The 24,605-nt window shown below is 33.9% G+C and overlaps 1 protein-coding gene across 8 annotated transcripts in view; it reads left to right on the forward strand.

Moving 5' to 3' along the window:
* DTNB (dystrobrevin beta) overlaps positions 1-24,605 on the forward strand; it is a 361,849-nt gene that overhangs the window by 192,330 nt on the left and 144,914 nt on the right. For all 8 annotated transcript variants that reach the window (XM_051976347.1, XM_051976345.1, XM_051976351.1 and 5 more), the window contains exon 10: positions 22,501-22,578. In XM_051976347.1, the coding sequence (XP_051832307.1) occupies positions 22,501-22,578 (78 nt within the window). The remainder of the gene's footprint in view (positions 1-22,500; positions 22,579-24,605) is intronic.

The raw sequence follows: 24,605 nt of genomic DNA on the forward strand, positions 1-24,605 counted from the left end.
GCACTCTGTCCTGTATCTTTGTCTTAAATAGTCTGAAAATACCTATGCTCTTCTATCTGTGATAGTTCAACAATATCAAGACCTTCCTTCTACATGGCATTCTAATTTCCCCATTTTGATGTACAGGCTTCTATCACTGGTGTTGAATCATTCTGACTCGGGTTTTCTGCCACTTCTCATTGTTGTAAGCTCTTTATTTGTTTGATCAGTTACTATGTTATCTCCATTGCCTGAAGCATGTGGCAGAATTTTCTCCTCGCTAATCCAGATGGACTTTTTTTAGCCTGTCTTTTCTTACTGTTCTGCACATCATGTTTGTTCCAGTTTCTAGTTTAAACAGTTGTCCAGACACCTTTTAATTTTGTGTGTGATACACGCAGTGGTCCAGTTGAAGTCTATCCTTTAAATATATGTTCCAAATATTTCAAAACCATGGAGATTCTGGTGGATTTTGTTTTCTTTAAATCTATCCTTTAAATCCTTCCTACTATACTTCTACTAGTCAGTTCACTAGTATTCATTAAGTGTTATGTGCCAGAATAGTGCTTAGTGCAGAGATATAAAGTCCCTGCTGTTATTGAGCTCACAACCTGCTAGAGGATATGGAAATAACTATATACAAACACAATATGGACAAGATAAAGCAGATATAATAAAGAGAAGGCACTAGCATTGAGGAGGAATCAAGAAAGGCTTCTTGTGGAAGGTAGAACTTTAGGTAAAACTTAGAGGAAACCAGGAAACAGAGATGAGGAAGGAAAACATTCCCATATGATGGACAACCAATAAAACTACTAATTCAAGTATCAAATCTCAAATACAGAAGAAACAGATATGACACTAGCTAGGATGTACAATGTGTTTTGTTATGGATTTTTAAAAGCACAGTTTTAGTCATGGAAAAAAACATAAAAACATCTAAAAGAAAAAATTAAAATTAAAAACAAGATTTTTGAATTTCAAAAATAAAACATGATGAATTGAAAAAATCTCCAAAATTAAGGCATAGAAACTAGAATGTTTATTCAATCTTTAGAAACAATATGGGAAGACTAGAAGATACAAAACCGGTATGGTAAAATCAGGACCGCTTAGAAACATTTACTGATATCAGAATAGGAATCAACACATTAGTGAGGTCAAAACAGAGGTGAAAAGAAGACAAAGTTGAATGGATTGCAGTGTTAGCTATGTTTATTATTAGTAGTACATCAAATTTCAGTGATAAAAGAGAATGAGAAAGTAATGAAACTGTTTCCACAAGGGTAAATCTTTTAATATCACTCATAGCTACTTGGATATTAAAGTTCCTTGACTCCAAATGGTCTATGTACCCATTGGTGTGAGGTCAGAGGCCAGAGCTAAGAGTTCTTTGAGACTGAGAGCCTAGTCAATGCAGAAAAACATCTGCAGTGATAAAGTCTCTATTTATGAAGGCATAGAAGCAAAAATTGAGTCCAGAGGTCTGGTATACTCAATTATAGGGAAATTCCTTCCATTAAAACAGATTAGAAACTTGTTAATCTTCAGTCTGCACAGGGTTGCCTGGAACAATGAATGAGAAGTCATATCATTTGCCCAGGATCACAGAGCCAGTAAGTGTCTTAGGCAAGACTTCAGCCTAGTATGTCCTGGACTCAACACTGGTTTTTTTAGATATTACACCGCACTGCTTCTCCATTTGTATAGGTAGTGAATAAGCCAAATGAATAAGGGCCCAAGGCAGGTTTCATATCTCAATATGAGAATAAATTAACAGTGAAGCAAGAACACTATCCAAGGAAAAAGCACCAGACTCATTCTGAGGTTAAGACAAACTTCAAACTAATTGAGTAATTAATACAGTCTGACTTTAACAAAATTTCTACACGAGTTATCAGTCAACAAAACGAACATAACTTGTTTATTCTTCTGTATGTTCCAGCTTCCAATTACCAATAGTTTTTCTCTGCTTCTTAAAAATGCCTTCTACATACTTCGTGACATATCTCTCTTTGTCGTGTGAGCCTCATAGTTATACAGGTTTAGCTCTCTGTACTTGAAATAACCATCTTCCGTTACCATCATCTGCTGTAGTCTGACCTAGAATTGCCTCATCTCTGAGAAATATCTGCATGACAAGCAGTAATTATGGCATTGACTAGAAGTTGCTTCCCATCTAACGTCCTTTTCTCCTCGCCACGGGTGTTCCCAATTTCTCTGAGATTCTCTTTCTTCTCAGCAGTCTGAGGCTTCCCCTTCTGGTTTTTGGATTCTTCTCTCATAATGACCCTTAAAGCCTTCTCAACAGATGGCACTCTCAGCTGCCATCTTCTGTAGAATATAAATTTGTTTTCTATCGGAGCCTCTTGCTTCAGGCACAAGTAGATGGAAATGTGTTTTGATTTTCTTTTGCTACCATTTCCATTCTGTTTGCTAGTGTACTTTGCTGCAATGATGTGCAGGAATTTACCCTTAATATAGTATCCTTCCCTATCCTTAAATTCTCTTCTTCTGCTTAGCAGATAGATGAATCCTTTCTGCTAACTTCTTCTACCAGCAGTTTAACAATTAGAAACATTGTATACACAGTGTCAGGTAGTCTTTAAAGTGATGAGGAGAAATTCTGAAAATCTCCTTCAGAACTGCATTGGTAAGGGACTTGCAGCAAGACTTGTATTCCAGAGTATGGGTGGGGTTTGGGGGGGGAGGATGTTTCTCTGTAGTGGTACTTACTCTCTGTGCTGCATGTCGTTTTCTGCCATTGGCTGAATTTGACTGCCTTCTGGACTTGCTGACGAAGTACAGACGTGTGCTTACCTAATGAATTGTTCTGTTGTACCTACTCTTCCCTCAATATGCTCTGTGGGGTAAAGTACCTTGTGGAGGAGATCCTTCGTCATGTGATTGTTCTGTTTCCTTAGAGACACCAGCAGTGTAGTGCATTAAGATGCCAGTTCCGTAGAGAAAGAAGAGACATTTGCTACAGAGCACCAAGGTTTGATGTCTTTTGCTTGCATTTATGTTTTGCTGCAGGGCTTATGGAGATTATGTATTCTTGGCAGGATGCCACAGCCCCCTGTAACTTCTCTGGGAGTTTATGTAAAAGAGAAAATCTATTTTCTGTGTTCCTATATGGTTAACAGTTTCCTGAGAGTATGTCTGGTCTCTATGAAGTTATATTTGTTTCTACTATTGTAGGTAGATTATAATAATAGCTCATGAAGCGGTATTGTTTGGGCTATTTTCTTGACCTTTTAGAATAACTTGTTGAAGCATTTGAGTCACAATATTTTCTCATCATCTTTCTTAGAAATGCTATGAGTCAAGTCTGTGTGGAGTGGTGGCAACTTGTTCTCTAACTTCTTAATGCAGGGTGAAAACAAGGGAGAAGAGGGGAGATTTATGGGGAACAGTGTCCAATTTCCTTTGGTCTGATTACCAATTTAGAGGACCTTCCAATGGTTTTTCATTGCAGTAATTCTGAATTGACACATGGCATCAAATAGTTCATTGGAATTCTTGTGCTAATTTCTACTTCATTATACAGCTTGCCCCTTCCGGGAACCAAACAGGAGAGAGCTGGGATTCATCCTTATTTCTGACTCAGAAATACTGCTTCATTGTAAAAATACTATATTGGAATAAGTATGTAGGAATGCATATGTGTTAAATCCTAATTCAGGAAGGATATATACATATACATATATTTATATGTATTACATATTTTATAATGTTGCTATATTTGGAGCTGACAGAGGTGAAATCTAAAACAGTACTATATTAGCCCTGTTTAAATTTAAAAAGAAAAAAAATTATAGCACAGTAGTTCATTTATATTTTGGAATTGGTTTTCCAATTTTTTTTCCTTTTTGCTTCTTGTGATAAGAAGCAAAATAATATTTTCCTAGAAATCTGAGTTCTGTTTTAAACATATAATATTTAATCTGTAAAATCATTTGGATATATATATATATATATATATATTTAAAGCTTGTTATTTTTTAAAAGACTGTTTCTTCTTTTATGTGACAGAAGGTACTGTACAATCTGACTGAATGATAGATGGTTGTTTTATAGGGATAAACAAAGAGCAAAATATGATACTGTCAAGGAGGATTAAAAGGACCTACATTTGTCAGATGTGCTCTCTAGAGGCAAGGCATTGCTACATAGAATCCAGATTCCGGAATTCTCTGAACTCCAACAGAAAAGCTCCAACAGAGCTCCAGCATAGCAGCATTAATGGGCAAATCAAACCCCACATTTTCTCTGCAGCTTACTTGAATAGATAATCCAGTTTTCTTTACTTTATGACTGCTTGATTTTTTTAGTGCTATGTAAAGATCTATAGGTGGGTAAATGAAAAATAAAGTAAATGATTATGAAAAGAAAGAATACAAATTTAATCTACAAATATCTCAAATCTAGAATAATCACTTTTAGAGAGATTTAAACAGGACAGTATTCTAAAGATTGACATTTATATCCTTTTGAGGAAAAAAAATCACCTCTAATTCAGGGTGAAAGGAAGGGGTACACATTGGCATATTGTTTCTTTGTTAAAGTAAGCAATTCAGTGCCTGTTTTTAGAACTGAGAAACTTTAGGTAATGAAGTTGTCAACCATCCCTAAATCAGTGTAAGGTTTGTGTAGAGAACAATAATATTCCCTTGATAAAAATTTGTAAAGTTATGGAAGTTAAGAAAGCTAACTCTTTTAGTAAATATAAAAAAGTAAGTTAGGAATAAAGCTTTGTTATAATAAAATTTTGTTTCATTCTTACATTTGTATAACTAGAACCTAGACCCCTGGGCACAGCCCAGGAAGATATTTCATAAATGCCTGTTGGATGATTCCTGTACCATTTAATTTGATTTCAGGTAAGGAATATTATGTGCTCATGATTCTTTGAATGAGTGTGTAATGAGAATTTATTATGTAGGAAAAAATGAAATTAATGAAAATAAATTTAAGCCCTTAAGGTCTCCCTTATGAGGTAATAGTCTTAGCAAAAAATTTAGAATAATTGAGCAATGGACAAGAATTATTGTGTTCATAAAATATATGTTAAAAATTATAATGAACTGAATTATAAAAATTATCTTATACTAGAATCTTGGTTATTTAATATTTCTTGGTCAAGAAATTTGGTCTTGGTCAAGGGTTTTGAGACTTTTATTAATATAATATCATGCAGAGTATTGAGTTAAATTATAGATTTTTGACCTACAAATAATGTACTCACATAAGCAGAGAGATGAGTGGGCATGTAAATTGATGGGATTATAAATTAAATTAAAATATAGTAATGGAAGAAGCAGAGGACTTACTTGTACCTTATTGTATTTGCCACTTACATGTGTTATAACATTGGGCAAGTAATTTAGCTTAATTCTTTTTCTCATCTAAAAAATGAAGAATGATATCTTTTCTGGTTAACTTATGGGGATGATATGAAAATCAGAAGAAATAGGTTATTTGAAAGTGCTTTGAAAATATTCAAATGCTATATAAATTTAAAGTTATGTAAGGGTCTATGGAGATAGTATTAGGCATATGATATAGTTGATTAAAACATGTTCAGTTAGGTGGGTTTGTCAAAAACATAATGAACAATATAGGATTTAAGGTAAGAAAGGAGAACCAATTTTGGGGGGAAACTAAGGGTATTGAATATAGTAGAAAACATTAAGTAAGACTAGAATAAATTAATGAAACAGCAGATTTCTTAGAGAATAGTAGATGGAATAGGCTAAAGTAGGAGACAAGTTATTGGGAGATATTTTAGCAAAGGCATTGAAGCAAAGGTTGTTTATCTTTGTCCTGATTTGTAGAGCAATGAAAAGGACCTATATAAACTACAAAGAGGTAGCTAGTGGCAGCAATAAGTTGGAGAACTAGACAGTTTTCTTTGATCCCTAAGAACTCTCAAACCTCTCCAAAGGAGAAATTATAAGGTAAAGATGAAGCAACTCCAGCCGATCCCATAGTCTAGGACATCTGGAGTTCAAAAAAAGATAAAGCAAAACAAAAAAGATATGAACTAATGCTCACTGACACTGAGCTCACTCAACATTACTTACTCATTTATTCATTTACTCAGCCACTATGGGGAAGATGATCCCATAGTACTAGTGTGGCAAAGCTCTGAACTACTAATACTGGGGCATATAATCCTGTAACCCCCACAGTACAGATTTCTGAACTATATGCTGGGATGGAGAATCCTATAACAGTAGTGTAGCAGGTCTCTGAACTGCCAATGCTGGGCCAGAAATCTGGGGAACAGAAGGAGTAGGACAGTTCACTGTGTGAATGAGGAGACTATGGAACTACAACATACCATTCCTATGTAATTCAAAACAGAAGCAGTAATTATGAATGTAACATTTATGGCCTATTTAGTAAAAATAAGGGGCAGGAAAGAAAATTTGCATTAGCAATAGCAAGTCTCAACAAAATGAAATTGTAACAAAACCAGAAGAAATAAAAAGAATTATCAGAACATATGTAGTTACATGTTAACAAAACTGAGAACACAAAAAAAATAAGAGAAATATCTTCAAATATACAAAATCCTCAAAGTAGAAGACCAGATAGAAAGTATAGGCCAGTATCATTAATGAACATTGATTTAAAACTTTTAAATTAAATCTTATCAAACAGACTAGAGCAATTTATCAAAGAAATAATACATTATGACTAAGAGAGACGTCTACCAGGATTGCAAGGACAATTCAGCAATAAGAAAACAGTCAATATAACTAATTATATTAAAAACAGACTACATGATCATTTCAGTAGATGCAGAAAAGACCTTTGACAAAATACAACACTTTACTATGAAAAACCCCTACAACATGTAGTTAGAGGACTTTTTTTTAATAGTATAAAAAGTACCAATCTAAAACCAAAAACAAGCATCATATGCAAAGAAGATATAGGAGAATCTTCCCCAGTAAATAATAAAAAATAAGAATACTCACTGTCATCATTATTATTTGATATGGTTCTAAAAATGCTAACAACAGCAATGAGATGAAAGAAATCAAAGATAAAAAAAGTATTGATGATATGATGATTTACTTGGCAAATTTTAGGGAATCAGCAAGAATACTAAATTGAGACAATGGCTTTAGCAAAATTTTTAGATAAACAAATAGTTCTCAAAAGAAGAATTTTAAAATAACTATTAAAAAAGGTTCCAAATTACTAATAATAAGAGAAATGCAAATTAAAACAATTATGGGGATTTATCTCATGCTGTAAATTGGCAAAAATTGCAGTATTTCTGTGTAATAATACCGATAAAACCTAAGAAGTCATAATAGGAAAGAGAAATCCTATTTCAAAAAACTGTAAAGTACATAAACTATCTGGGGATTGTCCTGCCAAAACACACAAAAGACTCATATAGATTCAATTACAAATTGCTCCATAAAGAAATAAAGAACAACTTTAATAGCTAGAGGAATATCCAGTACTCAGGGTGAAGCTTTGACAATATAATTAAAATGATGAACTTCCAAAGTTAATTTATTCTTTTAATGCTATACTATTTAAATTGCTAAGGGGATACTTTATAGAACTTGATATAAAATAGTAACAAAATTAATTTGGAGAAAAACAAAAGATCTAGGATATCAAGGGAATTAGTGAATAGAAGTAGAGACAAAAGGAAATTAGCACTTCCAGATCTCAAACTATCAAAGCTGTCTAGTACTAGTTAAAAGAGGAAGAGATCAATCAAAGAGACTAGATAGGGAAGAATACTACACAGTGGAACTCAATATACCAATGTTGGATAAAGTGGAATATGTAAATTACCTAGCAAAAAATTTCTTATGTGATTAAAAACTGTTAGCAAGACTAGAAAAGCAGTTCACCTAGAATTAAATTTGGAATAGGAGAATTAACCTTACACCATATTCACCAATGCATTCTAAATAGATATGTAAACTTAATATTAAAGGTAAGACTATAAAAAGAAATCAAAGAGAATTAGACCATATACCTTTCACAATTATTGGTAGCAGGTTTATTACAAGAAGGTAATTACAAAAGTTAAAATAGATAACCTTGATTAATGTGAAACTGATAAGCTTTTGTCCTGACAAAAATTTTTAAATTTATTTTTTCCAATTATATGTAAAGATAGTTTTTAGCTTGTTTTTTTAAGTTTTACAGGCCAAATTCTCTCCCTCATCCCTATCCTACCTTCTCCTCTAAGCAATTTGATATGAATTATATGTTTAGTTAGGCAAAATATATTTACATATTAGTCATATTATGAAAGAAAGCATAGCCAAAACAAGAAAACTAAATAAGCAAAAAAAAAAAAAAAAAAAAAAAGAAGCTTCAATCTGCATTCAGATTCCATCAGTTCTTTTTCTGGAGGTAGATAGCATTTTTCATCATACAACCATCAGAATTATCTTAGATCATTGTATTGCTGAGAATAGTTAAGTTATTCACAGTTGATCATGATATAAAATTATTGTTATTATGTATACTTCTCCTGGTTCTCTTTAATTTACTCTGCATCAATTCATATAAATCTTTATAGGTTTTTGAAAGTATCCCGCTCATCACTTCTCATAATATTCCATCACAATTATATACCATAGCTTGTTCAGCTACTTCCCCATTTGATGTTTATCCCCTCAGTTTTCAATTCTTTGCCATCCCAAGAAAAGCTAGTATAAATAATTTGTATAAAAAATTTTTCCTTTTTTATAAAGAAATCTCTTTAGAGTATAGCCCGAGTAGTGGTATTGCTAGTCAAAGGGTATGCACAATTTTATACTCTTTAGGCATGGTTGCAAATTGTTCTCCAGAATGATTGGATCAGTTCATGACTCCACTGACAGTTAGTGTATCCTAACTTTCCCACATTTTCTTCAATGTTTATCCTTTTCTTTTTCTGCCATTTTAGCCAATCTTTTAGGTATGAGTTGGTATCTTAGAGTTGTTCCAAAGTACATTTTCTTTATCAATAGTGATTTAAAGCATTTTTTCATATGACTATAGAAAGCTTTTCATAAGAAGAAATTGCCTGTTCATCTCCTTTGACCATTTATCCTTTGGGGAATGGTTTGCATTATTATAAATTTGGCTTAGTTCTTTGTATATCTGGGAAATGAGACCTTCATCAGAGAAACTTGTTGTAATTTTGGCATAGACCAACATCTTATACTATATATCAAGATAAAGTGAAAACGGGTATAGGATTTAGACATAAAAAGTGATAGTATATATTGATCAGAGAAATGCAAATTAAGACTATTCTGAGATACCACTACACACCTGTCAGATTGGTTAAGATGACAGGAAAAGATAATGACAAATGTTGGAGGGGATGTGGGAAAACTGGGATACTGATACATTGTTGATGGAACTGTGAATGGATCCAACCATTCTGGAGTTATCAAACTTGCATACCCTTTGATCCAGCAATGTTTCCACTGGGCTTATATCCCTAAGAGATCTTAAAGGAGGGAAAGGGACCCACATATGCACAATTGTTTGTGGCAGCCTTTTGTGTAGTGGCAAGGAACTGGAAATTGAGTGGATGCCTATCAATTGGAGAATGGCTGAATAAATTATGGTATATGAATGTTATGGAATACTGTTGTTCTGTAAGAAATGACCAGCAGGATGATTTCAGAAAGGCTTGGAGATACTTATATGAATTGATGCTAAGTGAAATGAGCAGAACCAGGAGATTATTGTAACAGCAACATATCAGACTATATGATGATCAGTTTTAATGGGTGTGGCTCTCTTCAATGATTAGATGATTTAAACCAGTTCTAATTGTTCAGTGATGAAGCGAGCCATATACACCCAGACAGAGAACTATGGGAAATGAGTGTGGACCACAACATAGCATTGTCAATCTTTCTGTTGTTGTTTGCTTGCATTTTGTTTTCTTACTCGGGTTTTTTTTTTTTCCTTCTTGATCTGATTTTTTTTATACAGCAAGATAACTACATAAATATGTATACATATATTGGATTTAACATATAATTAACATGTTTTAGACTACCTGCCATCTAGGGGAGAGGATGGGAGGAAGGAAAGGAAATTTTGGAGCAGAAAGTTTTTGTAAGGGTCGATGTTAAAAAATTACCCATGCATATGTTTTGTAAATAAAAAGTGTTAATAAAGTTAAAAAAAAAAAGAGTGATAATATAAATAGATTAGGAAAGCAAGGAATAGTTAATCTGTCAAATCTATGGAAAAAGGAAGAATTTATGGCCAAAAAAGAGATAGAAAGAGCAGTATCAGATATAAAAAAATCTGCCCTTCCTTCTGTCATCTCCCCCTTCTCTTATAACTTTCCTCTCCTACTTCCCTCTAGGATAAAATAGAGTTCTAAGTCTAACTGATTATATATGTTTATTCCCTCTCTTTCCACTTTGAGCCAGTTTCAATGAGAGTATGGTTCAACTGTTGTCTGCTATCTCCCCTATCTTCTTTCCCTTGCAAAAGCTCTTTTGTATCTCTTTTAAAGTGAGACAATTTACCCCATTCTATCTCTCCCTACCCCCATCTTCTCATGTGGGAATGTAAACAGTTTAATTTTACTGAATTCCTTATAATTTCTCTTGACTGTTTATCTTTTCAGACTTTTTTTGAGACTTATGTTTGAAAGTCAGACTGTATATTTAGTGTGGGCCTTGTCATCAAGAATGATTGAAAGTCTTTTATATCATCAAATACTCATTTTCCTCTGGAAGAATTATATTATTTTGCTGGATAGGTGATTCTAGTTTATATTCTTAATTATGTCCCAAGTCTTCTGATCCTTTAATGCAGAAACTACAGAATCTTGTGTTATCCTGACTGTGACTCCATGATATTTGAAATATTTCTTTCTGGCTGTTTGCAATATTTTTTCCTTGACTTGGGAACTGTGGGGTTTGGCTCTAATATTCCTAGGCGCTTATATTTTGAGATCTCTTTTAGGAGATGATCAGTGGGTATCAGGGTAGTTTTTCTTGATGATTTCGTGATGATTTCTAGGCTCTTTTTTTTTTTATGGCTTTCAGGTAGTCCAACACTTCTTAAATTCTGTCTCCTTGATCTATTTTCAAGACCAGTTATTTTTCCAATGAGATATTTAATGTTTTCTTTCATTTTTTCATTCTTTTTATTTTGTTTGCTTCTTGATTTCTCATGGACTCATTATCTTTCACTTGTCCAATTCAAATTTCTAAGGAATTATTTTCTTCAGTGAACTTTTGTATCTCCTTTTTTGATTTGGGCAATTCTACTTTTTAAGGAATTCTCTTCAGCAAATTTTTGCACATCTTTTTCCATTTGGCCAATTCCATTTTTAAAGTTCTTCTCTTCAGTGGATTTTTGTGCCTTATCCCCCTTACCATTTAGCCGATTCTGTTTTTTAAGGTGTTATTTTCTTGATTATTTTTTTGTGTGCTCCTTTTGCCAAGCTGTTGACTCTCTGTTCATTTTTTTTCATCACTCTCATTTTTCTCCCATTTTTCCTTCTACCTTTCTTATTTGATTTTTAAGATCCTTTTTGAACTCTGATAAGTGTTTTTTGAGATGAATTCACATTTTTTCTTTGAAGCTTTATATGAAGTTGTTTTGACTTTGTTATCTTCTCCTGAGTTTATCTTTTGATTTTATCTGTCACCAAACTAACTTTCTTTGGGTAGATTCTTTTTTTATGTTTGTTCATTTCTCTACCCTATTTTTTGACTTTTAACTTTATGTTAAAGTCAGGTTCTTTTCCTAGGGTGGAGTGACCCTATCCCAGTAAATCTTCCCAGGTGATATGATCTAAGGAGACATATAGTCATTGCTCTACTAGCTTTCATAAATATCCTTCTCTGTCCTAGAACTGTAGCCAGGATCACTGAGACCAAAAGTTCTAGTGTGCTAGTACTCTTCCGTGCCCTGGAACTATCAGCAACACAACAAAGTCCTACACCCAGTGCCAGCAAAGAGTGCCCTATAATTTCCTCTGACCAGTTGTTCAATTCCCTTGCTGCCTATTGGTTGAGAACTCTGGAAATTTTTGCTGCAGATTCAGGTGCCTCCAAGGCCTGCTGCTGGCTTGTTGGAGCATGACCTGTGCTGGGCTGTGTATCACTCTCACCCCAAAGAGAAATTCCTTTCCTTCTTACCTTCTAAGTTGCCTTGAGCAGGAAAATTGTTTCACCCCATCCTGTTGATGGCTCTGCCACAACAGAATTTTAAAATTGTTTGGAGAGGAATTTAGGAACATTCAGGTGAATCTTTGCCTTTTTTCCCTGTCTTAGCTCTATCCTCTGCACAGACAAAATTAATGTACCTAAGTTAAGAAGCCCCTTCTAGATTACTGCCTTGTTGAAGCAAACATGTGTGGTTCTGTGAAATTATTGAGTGTGCCATGCAGGGTTACCCAAGAAGAACAGGATTTAGTGGAGAGTTCAAATAAAAGGTGATCCACTGGAGCAAGAAATGGCAAACCACTCCAATATCTTTGCCAGGAAAACCTCTTGATGGCCTATGGGCTCAGAAAGAGTTTTAATCACTAAACAACTAAATAGTAATAAAGAATAAAAAGGAAGATGTTTGAATGACAAAAAAAATTATCAAATTTCTCTAATGAGGATTTGGTATCAAAGATATGTAAGCAATTAATAAATATTTTTAAAACTACTATCTATTCCCCAATAGAAGAGGATTCAAAAGATGTGAACAGACATTTCTCAAATGAATTACAAAGTATTCACAATCACATGAAAGAATGGTCCCAATCACAATAATAACAGAAATGCAAATCAAAATAATTCTGAAATTGTACCTCACACTGAGAAAATTGGTAAAAATGATGAAAAATGACAATGGTCATTGTTTGGAAAGTAGTAATAGAATGAGAGAACAACTAATACATTGTTGATGGGACTGTGAGATGGTATAATCATTGCTGGGCTTAGACTGTAAAGAAGCTACTGATAGCAAGAAAGTCCTCATACATACCAAAACATTAATAGCAGTACTTTTTGTGATAACTAAAAATGAGAAATCACTTTGGGGATGGTGAAACAAATTATGGTATATGAATATAATGGAATATTACTATGTTGTAAGAAATGATGTATGTGATGAATATAGAGAATCATAGAAAGATCTATATGAACTAAGAATGGAGTAAGTAATTGAAAACAATACACAGTAACTACAACAATGTAAATGGAAAGAATCCACACCAAAAAATTGAAAGTGGATGTAACAAAATTACAAAAATCCAGCAAAACTCAAATGAAGAGATATGACATTGGCATCTTTAATTTACTCCTTTGTGGATATAGGAAGTTCATTGATGTTAACATATATATTTTTTAATTAAAGCTTTTTATTTATAAAACATATGCATGGGTAACTTTTATTAATTTTTAAAATTTTATTAAAACTTTTTATTTACAAAACATATGTATGGGTAATTTTTCAACATTAATGCTTACAAAACTTTCTGTTCCAAATTTTTCCCTCCTTTCCCCCACCTCCTCCCCTAGATGGCAGGTAGTCCAATACATGTTAAATATGTTTAAATATATGTTAAATCTAATATATGTATACATATTTATACAGTTATCTTGCTGCACAAGAACAGTTGGATCAAGAAGAAAAAAATAAACCTGAGAAAGAAAACAAAATGCAAGCAAACAATAGAAACAGTGAAAATGCTATGTATGGTCAACATTCAGTTCCCATAGTCTTCTCTCTCTGGGTGTAGATGGCTCTCTTCATCACTGAACAACTGGAACTGGTTTGAATCATCTCATTGTTGAAGAGAGCCATGATCATTGCATAGTCTTCTTGTTGCCGTGTATGATGATCTTCTGGTTCTTCTCATTTCACTTACCATCAGTTCATATAAGTCTCTCCAGGCCTTTCTGAAATCATCCTGTAGGTTATTTCTTATAGAATAATAATATTCCATAATGTTCATATACCATAATTTATTCAGCCATTCTCCAATTGATGGGCATCCATTCAGTTTCCAGTTTCTAGCCACTACATGGAATTTCTTTTTGTAACTCTAACTATTGGGTTTTGTTAATGATATATAAGAATGCTGATGACTTATGTGGGTTTATTTTGTATCCTTTTCTAGCCACTACAAAAAGGGCTGCTACAAGCATTTTTTGCATATGTGCATCTCTTTCCAATTTTTCAACATTGACCCTTGCAAAACCTTCTGTTCCAACTTGTTCCCTCCTTCCCTCCACCCTCTCTCCTAGATGGTAGGTAGTCCAATACAGTCAAATATGTTAAAATGTTAAATCAAATATAGGTATACAGTTTATCTTGCTGCACAAGAAAAATCAGATCAAGAGGAAAAAAAAAAACTGAGAAAGAAAACAAAATGCAAGCAAAAAACAACAGAAAGAGTGAGAATGCTATGTTGTGGTCCACACTCAGTTCCCAAAGTCCTCTCTCTGGGTGTAGACGGCTCTCTTCATCACTGAACAATTGGAACTGGTTTGAATCATCTCATTGTTGAAGAGCCACGCCCATCAGAATTGATAATCATATAATCTTGTTGCCATGTAAAATGATTTCCTGGTTCTGCTCATTTCACTCAGCATCAGTTCTTTTTTTTTTTTTTTTTTTAATTTAATAATTACTTTATATTGACAGAATCCATGCCAGGGTAATTTTTTTTTACAACATTATCCCTTGCACTCGTTTCTGTTCCGATTTTTTTCCCCTTCCTCCCTCCACCCCCTCTCCTAGATGGCAAGCAGTCCTTTATATGTTGGATATGTTGCAGTATATCCTAGATACAATATATGTTTGCAGAACCGAACAGTTCTCTTGTTGCATAGGGAGAATTGGATTCAGAAGGTATAAATAACCCGGGAAGAAAAACAAAAATCAGCATCAGTTCTTGTGAGTCTCTCCAGGCCTCTCTGAAATCATCCTGCTGGTCATTTCTTATAGAACAATAATATTCCATAACATTCATATACCATAATTTATTCAGCCATTCTCCAATTAATGGGCATCTATTCAGTTTCCAGTTTCTTGCCACTATAAAAAGGGTTGCCACAAACATTTGTGCACATGTGGGTCCCTTTCCCTCCTTTAAGATCTCTTTGGGATATAAGCCCAGTAGAAATACTGCTGGATCATAGGGTATGCACAGTTTGATAACTTTTTGAGCATAGTTCCAAATTGCTCTCCAAAATGATTAGATCCATTCACAGTTCCACCAACAATGTATCAGTGTCCCAGTTTTCCCACATTCCCTCAAATAATCATCATTACCTTTTGCTGTCATCTAAGCCAATCTGAGAGGTATATAGTGGTATCTCAGAGTTGTCTTAATTTGCATTTCTCTGATCAATAGTGATTTGAAGCAACTTTTCATATAACTACAAATAGTTTCAATTTCTTCATCTGAAAATTGTCTGTTGATTTCTTTTGACCATTTATCAGTTGGAGAATGGCTTGAATTTTTATAAATTTAAGTCAATTCTCTATATAGTTTAGAAATGAGGCCTTTATCAGAATTTTTTAATGTAAAAATGTTTTCCCAGTTTATTACTTTCCTTTTAATCTTGTCTGCAAATTTTATTTGTACAAAATTTTTTAACTTAATATATATGTTATATATATATATATATAATATGTCCAAATCATGAACCCATTTAGAACTTATCTGGGGTCTTTGGGTTTGTCAAACATTAGAACTGCTATAGTTATTAACTATTTTGTTCTATGAACCTAGCCTATTCCACTGATCAACTGCTCTTATTTCTTAGCCAGTACTGAATGGTTTTGATGACCACTGCTTTATAATATGGTTTTAGATCAGGTACAGCTAGGCCACTTTCATTTCTTTTTTTTCCCCCATTAATTCCCTTAAAATTCTTGACCTTTTGTTCTTCTAGATGAATTTTGTTGTTTTTTTTTCTAGGCCAGTAAAATAGTTTCTTGGGAGTTTGATTGGTCTAGCACTAAATAAATAGATTAGTTTAGATAGTATTGTCATCTTAATTATATTCCCTCGACCTATCCAAGAGTAGTTTCTATTTTTCCACTTGTTTAGATCTGACTTTATTTGTGTGGAAAGTGTTTTGTAGTTTTGCTCATATAGTTCCTGACTTTCCCTTGGCAGATAGATTCTCAAATATTTTATATTATCAACAGTTATGTTAAATTGAATTTCTCTTTGTATCTCTTGCTGTTGGATTTTGTTAGTGATGTATAAAAATGCTAATGATTTATGTGGGTTTAGTTTATTTCCTGCAACTTTGCTAAAGTTGTGGATTATTTTGAATAGTTTTTTATATGATTCTGTAGGGTTCTTTAAGTATACCATCATATCATCTGCAAAGAGTGATAATTTGGTTTCCTCATTACCTACTCTAATTCCTTTCATCTATTTTTCTTCTTTTATTGCCAAAGGTAGCATTTCTAACACAATATTGAATAGTAATGGTGATAGTGAACAACCTTGTTTCACCCCTGATCTTACTGGAATAGTTCCAGTTTATCCCCATTACATATGATGCTTGTTGATGATTTTAAATAGATACTACTGACTATTTTAAGGAAAAGTCTGTTTATTCCGATACTTTCTAGTATTTTTAATAGAAATGGGTGTTGGGTTTTTCTGCATCTATTGAAATAATCATATAGTTTTTATTAACTTTGTTATTGATATAATTGATTATGCTAAATAGTTTTCCTAATATTGAACCAGCCCTGCATTCCTGGTATAAATCCTACTTGGTCATGGTATATTATCCTGGGGATGATTTTCTGTAATCTCGTTGCTAATATTTTATTTAAGATTTTTGCATCAATATTCATTAGGGAGATTGGTCTATCATTTTCTTTCTCTGTTTTCATCCTAACTGGTTTAGGTATCAGTACCATGTCTGTGTCTTAAAAGGAATTTGGTAGAAATCCTTCATTCCCATATTAAAATCTTTTCAATACATTTATCAATTATTCTGGCTTCTTTTTCTCTGTAACAATATGATTTGTTATATAGGATGACTCTCTTGAAGTCAGGGTTGGGAAGGATACTTATAATAACTATTGTAATATAAGAAACAAAATAAAAATAAAACCTTTTTTAAGGAGATAGTTAGAAGACACAGTGGAGGGAACAAAGGTGTGGAGTTAGGAAGTCACATTGAATTCTGACCTCAAACATTTACTATTTTATTATGTGAATTAATTATGACAAGTTTTTTGGTTGTTGTTGTTGGTTTTTCCTGAGGCAATTGAGGTTAACTGACTTGCCCATGGTCACACAGCTAGGAAATGTTAAGTATCGGAGGTCAAATTTGAACTCAGGTCCTCTTGACTTCAGGGCTGGTGTTCTATCCACTGCACCACTTAGCTGCCCCTGAGCAAATCATTTAAACTCTGTGTCAGTTTCCTCAAGTATAACACCCATCTTCCAAGGTTGCTATAAATTTCACATGAGATAATATTTGTAAGGTTCTTTGCAGAGAACCTGACATAGTAGCAGTTTAATGAGCATAGAAGATTTGGTAGTGGTATTTGTTTTTAAAAAGTGTCTGTACTTATAGACAAAGAAGTTGTCCAAGAAAGTATATCCCATGCATTCAAATGTTAATTAAACACTTGTATTGGAATACTATCAGGATAAAAAAAATATTATTTTCAAAATAGACTGGAAATATTAGCTGTCATGATTAGTAATTGGATATACTATCAAGATTATCTTGAATTTTCCTTTATATATCTACATATGTACATATGTTGTTTCCTTGATTAGGATATAATGTTCTTGAAAGTAAGAACTGTTTTACTTTTGGCTTTGTATCTGCAGTATTTAGTATAATGTCTACCACAAGGTAGTTATGTAATTAATGTTTGCTAATTAATTTGGAAAAAATGATTCCATGTCAGTTTGAAAAAATTCTCTAGAGGAGTGCCCTAAAGACCTCTGCCTGTCTATATGCTATTTAATATTTTATCAGTGTGTTGGATAAAAACTTGGAGACTATAATATTCAAATTCACAAGTAATATAAAACTGGGAGAGACAACTAACATACTGTGTAACAAAGTCAGGATCCAAAAAGATTTGACAGAGTAGAACACCGTGCTAAGTCAGGAATGAAATTTCATTAGGTTAAGTTTAAAGTCTTATATATGGGTACAAAAAATTAGCTTTACAAGTACAAGATGGGCAAAGCATGCTTAGATAGCAGTTTGTCAGAAAAGTATCTGGGAACTTTAGTAAGTTATAAATGTGATATGAATCATGAGTGAGATAAAGTAAAGAAACTATTGTGAATCTTGGCTTCCTTAAGAGAAACATAAATTTCAGGGGTGGGATAGAGGTGGGTTGGAATGAAGATGATAGTTCTCTAGTTTTTAGCTCTGATCCTACCAGATGTGGAGGGATATGTTTATTTTGGGATACCAGTTTAGGAAGGGCATTGATAAGCTAAAGAGTATTCAAAGGAGGTAACTAAAATGGGGAAGGCCTTGAGGCCATGTCTTATGAAGATTTGTTGAAGGAAATGGAGATAGTATCTTCAAGTTTTTGAATGGCTGTCCTAAGGAGGAGGGATTCAATTTGTTCTGTTTGGCCACAGAAAGCAATGAGTGAAAGTTAAAAAGGAAGAAAGTTAAATTTCAGATCAGTCAGAGCAATCAGCAAACATTTTTTAGGCACTTAAAATATAGAGGGCACTGTATTAGAAACAAACAAACAAATAAGCAAAAAAAAGTCGAGTCCTCAAAGAATTCTTTCTGGTGGGAGAGATAATGTATACATATAAAGATAAGAGACAAAATAATTTATAAATGGTGGAGAATTTTCTAGCAGCTAGAGAGAAAGGAAGAGATCATGTAGAAAGTTATTTTTGATTTGAATTTTAAAGGCAAGTAGAGAGTCTAAAAAGTTGAGATGAAAAGGAAACTTATCCCTGGTCTAGAAGAGGGAGTGGATTGGTGATTGGGTAGTCTGGACCAAAGCAGCAATAAAGGAAAGGGAATGTTAGTCAAGAAGCACAAATTGGCTATATTGGTCTTACTGTAGTTAAATCATTTTAGTTGTATCTGACTCTTCTTGACTTGATATGAGGTTTTCTTCGCAGAGACACTGGAACAGTTTGCCATTTCTTTTTTCAACTTATTTTATAGATAAGGAAACTGAAGAAGCAAACAGGATTAAGTGACTTGCCCAGAATCATACAGCTAGTAAGTGTCTGAGTCTAGATTTGAACTCAGGAAGACGAGTGTGCCTGACTCTAGGCCCAGCACTGAGATATCTAAATGCCTTGGCTGAACTATATAGAATGCATAAAAGAGAATATTGTGTGATATGACTGAAAGAATAGATGTGAACCATGTTGTCGAAGGCTTTATATGCTAAACAGAGGAGTTCTCATTTGATCCTAGAACTATTGGGTGATCCCTAGAGTTTATGAGCAGGAAGGTGATCTGTGCTTTAGGAATATCCCTTTGGCAGTTGTATAGAAGATGATTTAGAAAAGAGAGAAACTTGAAATCAGGGAGACCAATGAGGAGACTATTACATAAATTAATGTTGATGAAATCCATGACTAATATCTTGAATTGAAAAATATGAATAGAGAAAAAGGAAGATATAAGAAATGCTATGAAGGTAGACACTGCCTTGTATGGTGTAAGGGGGAGGCTTTACTTGGTACACTATTTGGGACATAATAGATGTTTAATACATGTTTTTTAATGGGGAGGAATTGCATATGACTGAAATTGATAATCTCAAGAACTCAAAAGTAGTCTTATAGGAAATAGGAAAGTTAGAAAATGTATGTATAGAGGCTTAGTAGGAAAAAATATTGTTATGCTTTGGATAATTTGAATTTGTGATACTTATGGAATATTCAATTTGAAATGTCCAGTAAGCACTTGTTGATGTAAGATTAGAGCATAGGAGAGAGATAAAAGCCAAACATGTAGATTTTAGAGTCTTTTTAACATGTAAATTTTAGAGTTTTAAACAGTTGCTATCATCTCAAGAGTGTGTGTTTGTGTGTGTGTGCGCGCATACAGAAATGTAGCAGGGAGACACATGGGTAAAATAGAGAAAACCATATGCCCAGGACAACTCATACCTCTGGAGGGAACTTTAGAAACCTACCTACTGGGCAAAATCACATCTCTTTTATCTGTTCCTCTTCTGGTCTTCACAACTTTCCTTTTGAATAGATATCTTTGCTATTCTTAGGCTGCTAAATCAGTGATAGACTCTTTTAGTGCATAGTCGTACTTGGTAGTATGCTGTGAAAGTATTGCACTCTTTCAGTGAAATCCATTCCTTAATCTTAAGAACTGTCAAATTTTGTCAAACTTGCTCTGGGGCTCTGAGAAGTTTTTCTTTCTCTAACTATAGATAATAATAGAGCTTTATATTCTCTTCAAATGGGTCGTTGTGTTTTATCTAGTCAACATCTTTGTCATATCTTTCTTCATAGCAAAGTAAATGCAAAACCTCTTTTCTCCCTGTGCTTCTTTCAAAAACCAAAGATGGCAGGAAAAGGCAATACAGATAAACCCTAAGAATCTCCTTTTCTCTGGGCGTAGGAAACATTAGAGAGCATCCTTACCTTTTTTTTTTGAAGCAGTCAGTTCTTTGCAAGGCAATGCCTTTCTTTCACCCAGCACATCTTCTAGCTTTCTGTTTTCTAAGTAGCTGCTTGACTTTTTTTTCTCACCTTCTGTACCCTTTATCTTTAATTACTTCTATGCTCAGCTTTTTCTTTCTTCTACCTTTATCTCCTAACCTTCCTATTAAATGACTTCTAATGTTTTAAAAGCAGTGTCCCATCTTTAACATGTGAAACTAAAAAATGTCTCTCATTTGTGATCCAAACAATTCTTGTATAATCTTCCCTTAATTGATTTATAAGCTGTCATTTCTTTCAAAACTGAAAACATATACTGAGCTGATACTGCAGTGCTGTTGCCAATTGTTAGCCAATCAGCATTCTGCCTTTAAATAGTCCCTCTCAGTATATTTATCTGAGAGGCAATTTTCTCTCTGGTCCGAGCAATAATCTATGCTTACTGCCAATGCCTTCCTATCAGAAGATCCAGCATTGTTGTGCCCTTGCCAGTTGGTATAAGTTATGGCAACAGGACAAGACGCTGAAGTTCTGCTTTGGGTCTGAGAGTGGAGAACTCCATTGGAAACAAAGAAAGGGTTAACCTTAGAAGCAAGTGTCTCCTGATCATATCAGCCTTGAAAGTAGTATATGGTTTGGATGACATAGATCATTTCTAACAGTGGACTTTGTTTTTTAACTTGGGAGGGGGAAGGAAAGAGGAAAAAATTAACTCTTCACATGTTTCCTTATTTTTTTCCACACCATTTGTGAATGACATGAATTTTAGCACTTTTTCCTTGTATTATTTTATATGGTAGGATAAAGCTGCACCTTCCTCCTCTAAAGTCTAAAGTCTTTTCACATTGCTTTTCATCTTTTATTTAGCTATCAAAGTGCTAAAAGCATATATCTGACCATGCTTCTCCCTCACTCAACAAACTCCAATGACTCCCTATTGCCTCCAGGATCAAAAAACAAAATATTCTATTTAACATTCAAAACTCTTCATAATCTAGCCCTTTCCCTACCTTTCTGCTCTCCCCATCACATACTTTTCAAGACATTTTCACTGGCCTTTTAGCTATTGCATCAACAAGACACTTTATCTCTTGGCTCTAGGCATTTTCCCTAGCTGCATCCCATGCCAGTAATTCTACCCTCTACTTCAACTACTAACTTTAATTCCCAACTAAAATATCCTACTAGAAACCTTCCCCATTTCCTTTTAATTCTGTTGCCTTCTATTAAATATTTCCTTTTCATTTTGTATATAGCCTGCTTTGAAAAATTTATTTGCATGTTGTCTTCTTTAGATTGTAAGCTCCTTGATGGCAAGGAATGCCTTTTGCCTCTTCTGTGTCCCCAGGACTTAGCACAGTGCCTGGCACATAACTAGCATTAATAACTACATATTGATTGATATTGATATATTGATAATGTTAAATTTAATAAATGAAACAGATTCTGTTAGTAGCATCTCTGAATTCAAAGTAGTTTTTGATCATTTTTCCCTTTGTAAATTAATACTAATAATATAATTAAGGTCAAGTAGGAGTCTAGGAAGAAAATTTTATATTAAAAATATTTTCATACTTAAAATCAAGAATCACTGTCTGGCACACTGCCCCCATATGGATCTCAGTTCTAAAACAGCAGAAACAACATTTAGTGACATCTTTTGATAAGATGTTTAAAGTTATTTGCATAATGATTGAAACAAAATCTATGAGGTCCTGAAAGAGGATCTGGCTTACATTTAATTTATGCTTAAATTTTGCTGTACCATATCTGCTTGGGTCCCCTAAACTTGTCACATCTGACAAAGGGTTGTTTCTTTTGGCTTTGTTGCTTTCTTTCATATATTAAGTCATATGTAATGATTAATAGAGATGAAATATCTTTTCTTTCAGCCCTCCTCGCCCTCTGACCAACATGAATGATACAGTGGTTAGTCATATGTCCTCTGGAGTTCCTACTCCCACCAAAAGGTATGTGTATTGTTGCCTGGTTCCTTGATCCTGAGGGCAGTGTTAATGATAAGATAAAAATAATACAACTTGACATTTTAAGGTTGGCAAAGAGCTTTATATGGTATATAGCACTTGTGTATACTCCAATGACTATCCCATTTGAGTCTCATAGCCAACTTTTAGCATATTGTGCTAAGGCAGATCAAGTATATTAGGAGCATCTTTTCCCTCCCAAAAAAAGAATTTTCATGAAGTTTTAATTCACCATTTCACTGTGGATGTTGCAGATAGTTTCAAATATGTGATATTGCATCTCTAAGCTTATGTTTATGTATACCTTGGCTTTGGTGATAGCTGGTAGGACCCACTTAGTTTCATCTAAGAAGTATAGCAAGTGTAGAATTTAGTTCTTTGACTCCCAGAAGATCTATTTTGATTCCTGAAATATATTTCTTGAGTTAATCATCTTAATTTCCTTTTGATCATTCTTGCAGAAAGGTGACAGCATACTGTCATGGAACATTATTCAAATTTCCTCAATTCTCCTGCTAACTAGTTGTTAGAACTTTGACAAGTTTGTTTACTCATTTCAGCTTCAATTTGCTGCTATGTAAGTCATGAGGAGTCAATAAAAGCATTCCTAATGTTTCTTCTAGCTCTAATAACCTATGATTCTAAAGTGTACATACATCTTTATTCAAGTGCCTAAGTCCATTTCTGAGAGGAGGAACTATCAAAGCATTGAGAACAGTGCTTCTTGTTCATTTATCTCAAGTTTCAGCTCTTCCTTCAGGACTTGAGAGAGCAATATAGAATGGCTCTCTTTCCATTTGATTTATTTATGCTATAGCATAGCAGAAATTCCCTAAGAATGTATATATAGTAATTGAAGAATTGTTTCTTGAAATTATCATTTGAGCAGGGAAAAAATAGAAAAAAAATTGCAACCTATTCCCCAAATTGCACCCTCAGAAAATCATTTTATGTCATTTAACTATCTTAGTTTTCTAAAATTACTTAGAATATCCTTACATGTTATTATATTGGTCTTGATATATAGAGAGAGTATGACACAATATTGAATATTCCAGAATTAATGAGTTCAAAATCTATAATAGCAGGCATAAGCAGATTATGCAGGATATACTTAGAGACACTAAGTCTTGCAAATTTGTTCTATCTGAATATGAATACCTGACTGTCAGGGGCAAATACCTTTCTGGTGAGTTGGATAGCAATTGGGAATATACATTTGGTTTCTTTTTAGTCTTATTAAACCTAGCACATGGGCTTCTAGCAAGTGACCAGTTCAACTTTCACCTTTGGACAGGAGGGCAGTCAGCCCCTTCAAGAAGGTCTCTAGAAAGTAACTGAGCCTCTCCATTCCTGAGTTTCTTCATCTTCAAAGTGATGATGGGGTTGGGTTAGGAGATTTCCAAAATTTCTTCTCCCTCTAAATTATGTTACCCTAAGCTGACAAAATAAGAGATACCCTTTTATGTTTGAGGTTTAACTGAAAAAATGTTCATATGTTATCAAGCCTTGGATTTGGAGAGTTCAGCATAACCAAATCTTTCCTCACTCTCTAGATGTGCCAGAGAAATTCTCCTGTCCTTACTGCCCAGATTTTTTGCATGAAACACACACATTTGGTGTTTTACTTTAAAGGGCAGTTTCAGATGGGAACAAACAAAAAATGCAATACAGGAACTTTGCCATTTTAGAACTAAGAGGCAAAGATATGTCATCATAAAGTCAGCCCACAGATTGTACAAGGAAGAAGTCTACCATGAGAACCATCCTTCTGTGTATGTATGTCAATTAAGTTTTTGGTTGAACCAATACTGCTGCATACCTGAACTAGTTCTTAAAAAGCCTCTTATTCACAGTCTGCCTATAGCCCACCTATCCAGGTGCCTCTCTGCCTTTGCATAGTCTGTCTTCCATATCTAGAATACACTCTATCCTCACTTCTCCCTCTTAGAACACTTAGCTTCAGAGGAGCTAGGTGGCAGTGCGGTAGAGCATCAGCCCTGAAGTCAGGA

The sequence above is a fragment of the Antechinus flavipes genome, chromosome 2 (assembly GCF_016432865.1).
Source record: "Antechinus flavipes isolate AdamAnt ecotype Samford, QLD, Australia chromosome 2, AdamAnt_v2, whole genome shotgun sequence".
Lineage (NCBI taxonomy): Eukaryota > Metazoa > Chordata > Mammalia > Dasyuromorphia > Dasyuridae > Antechinus > Antechinus flavipes.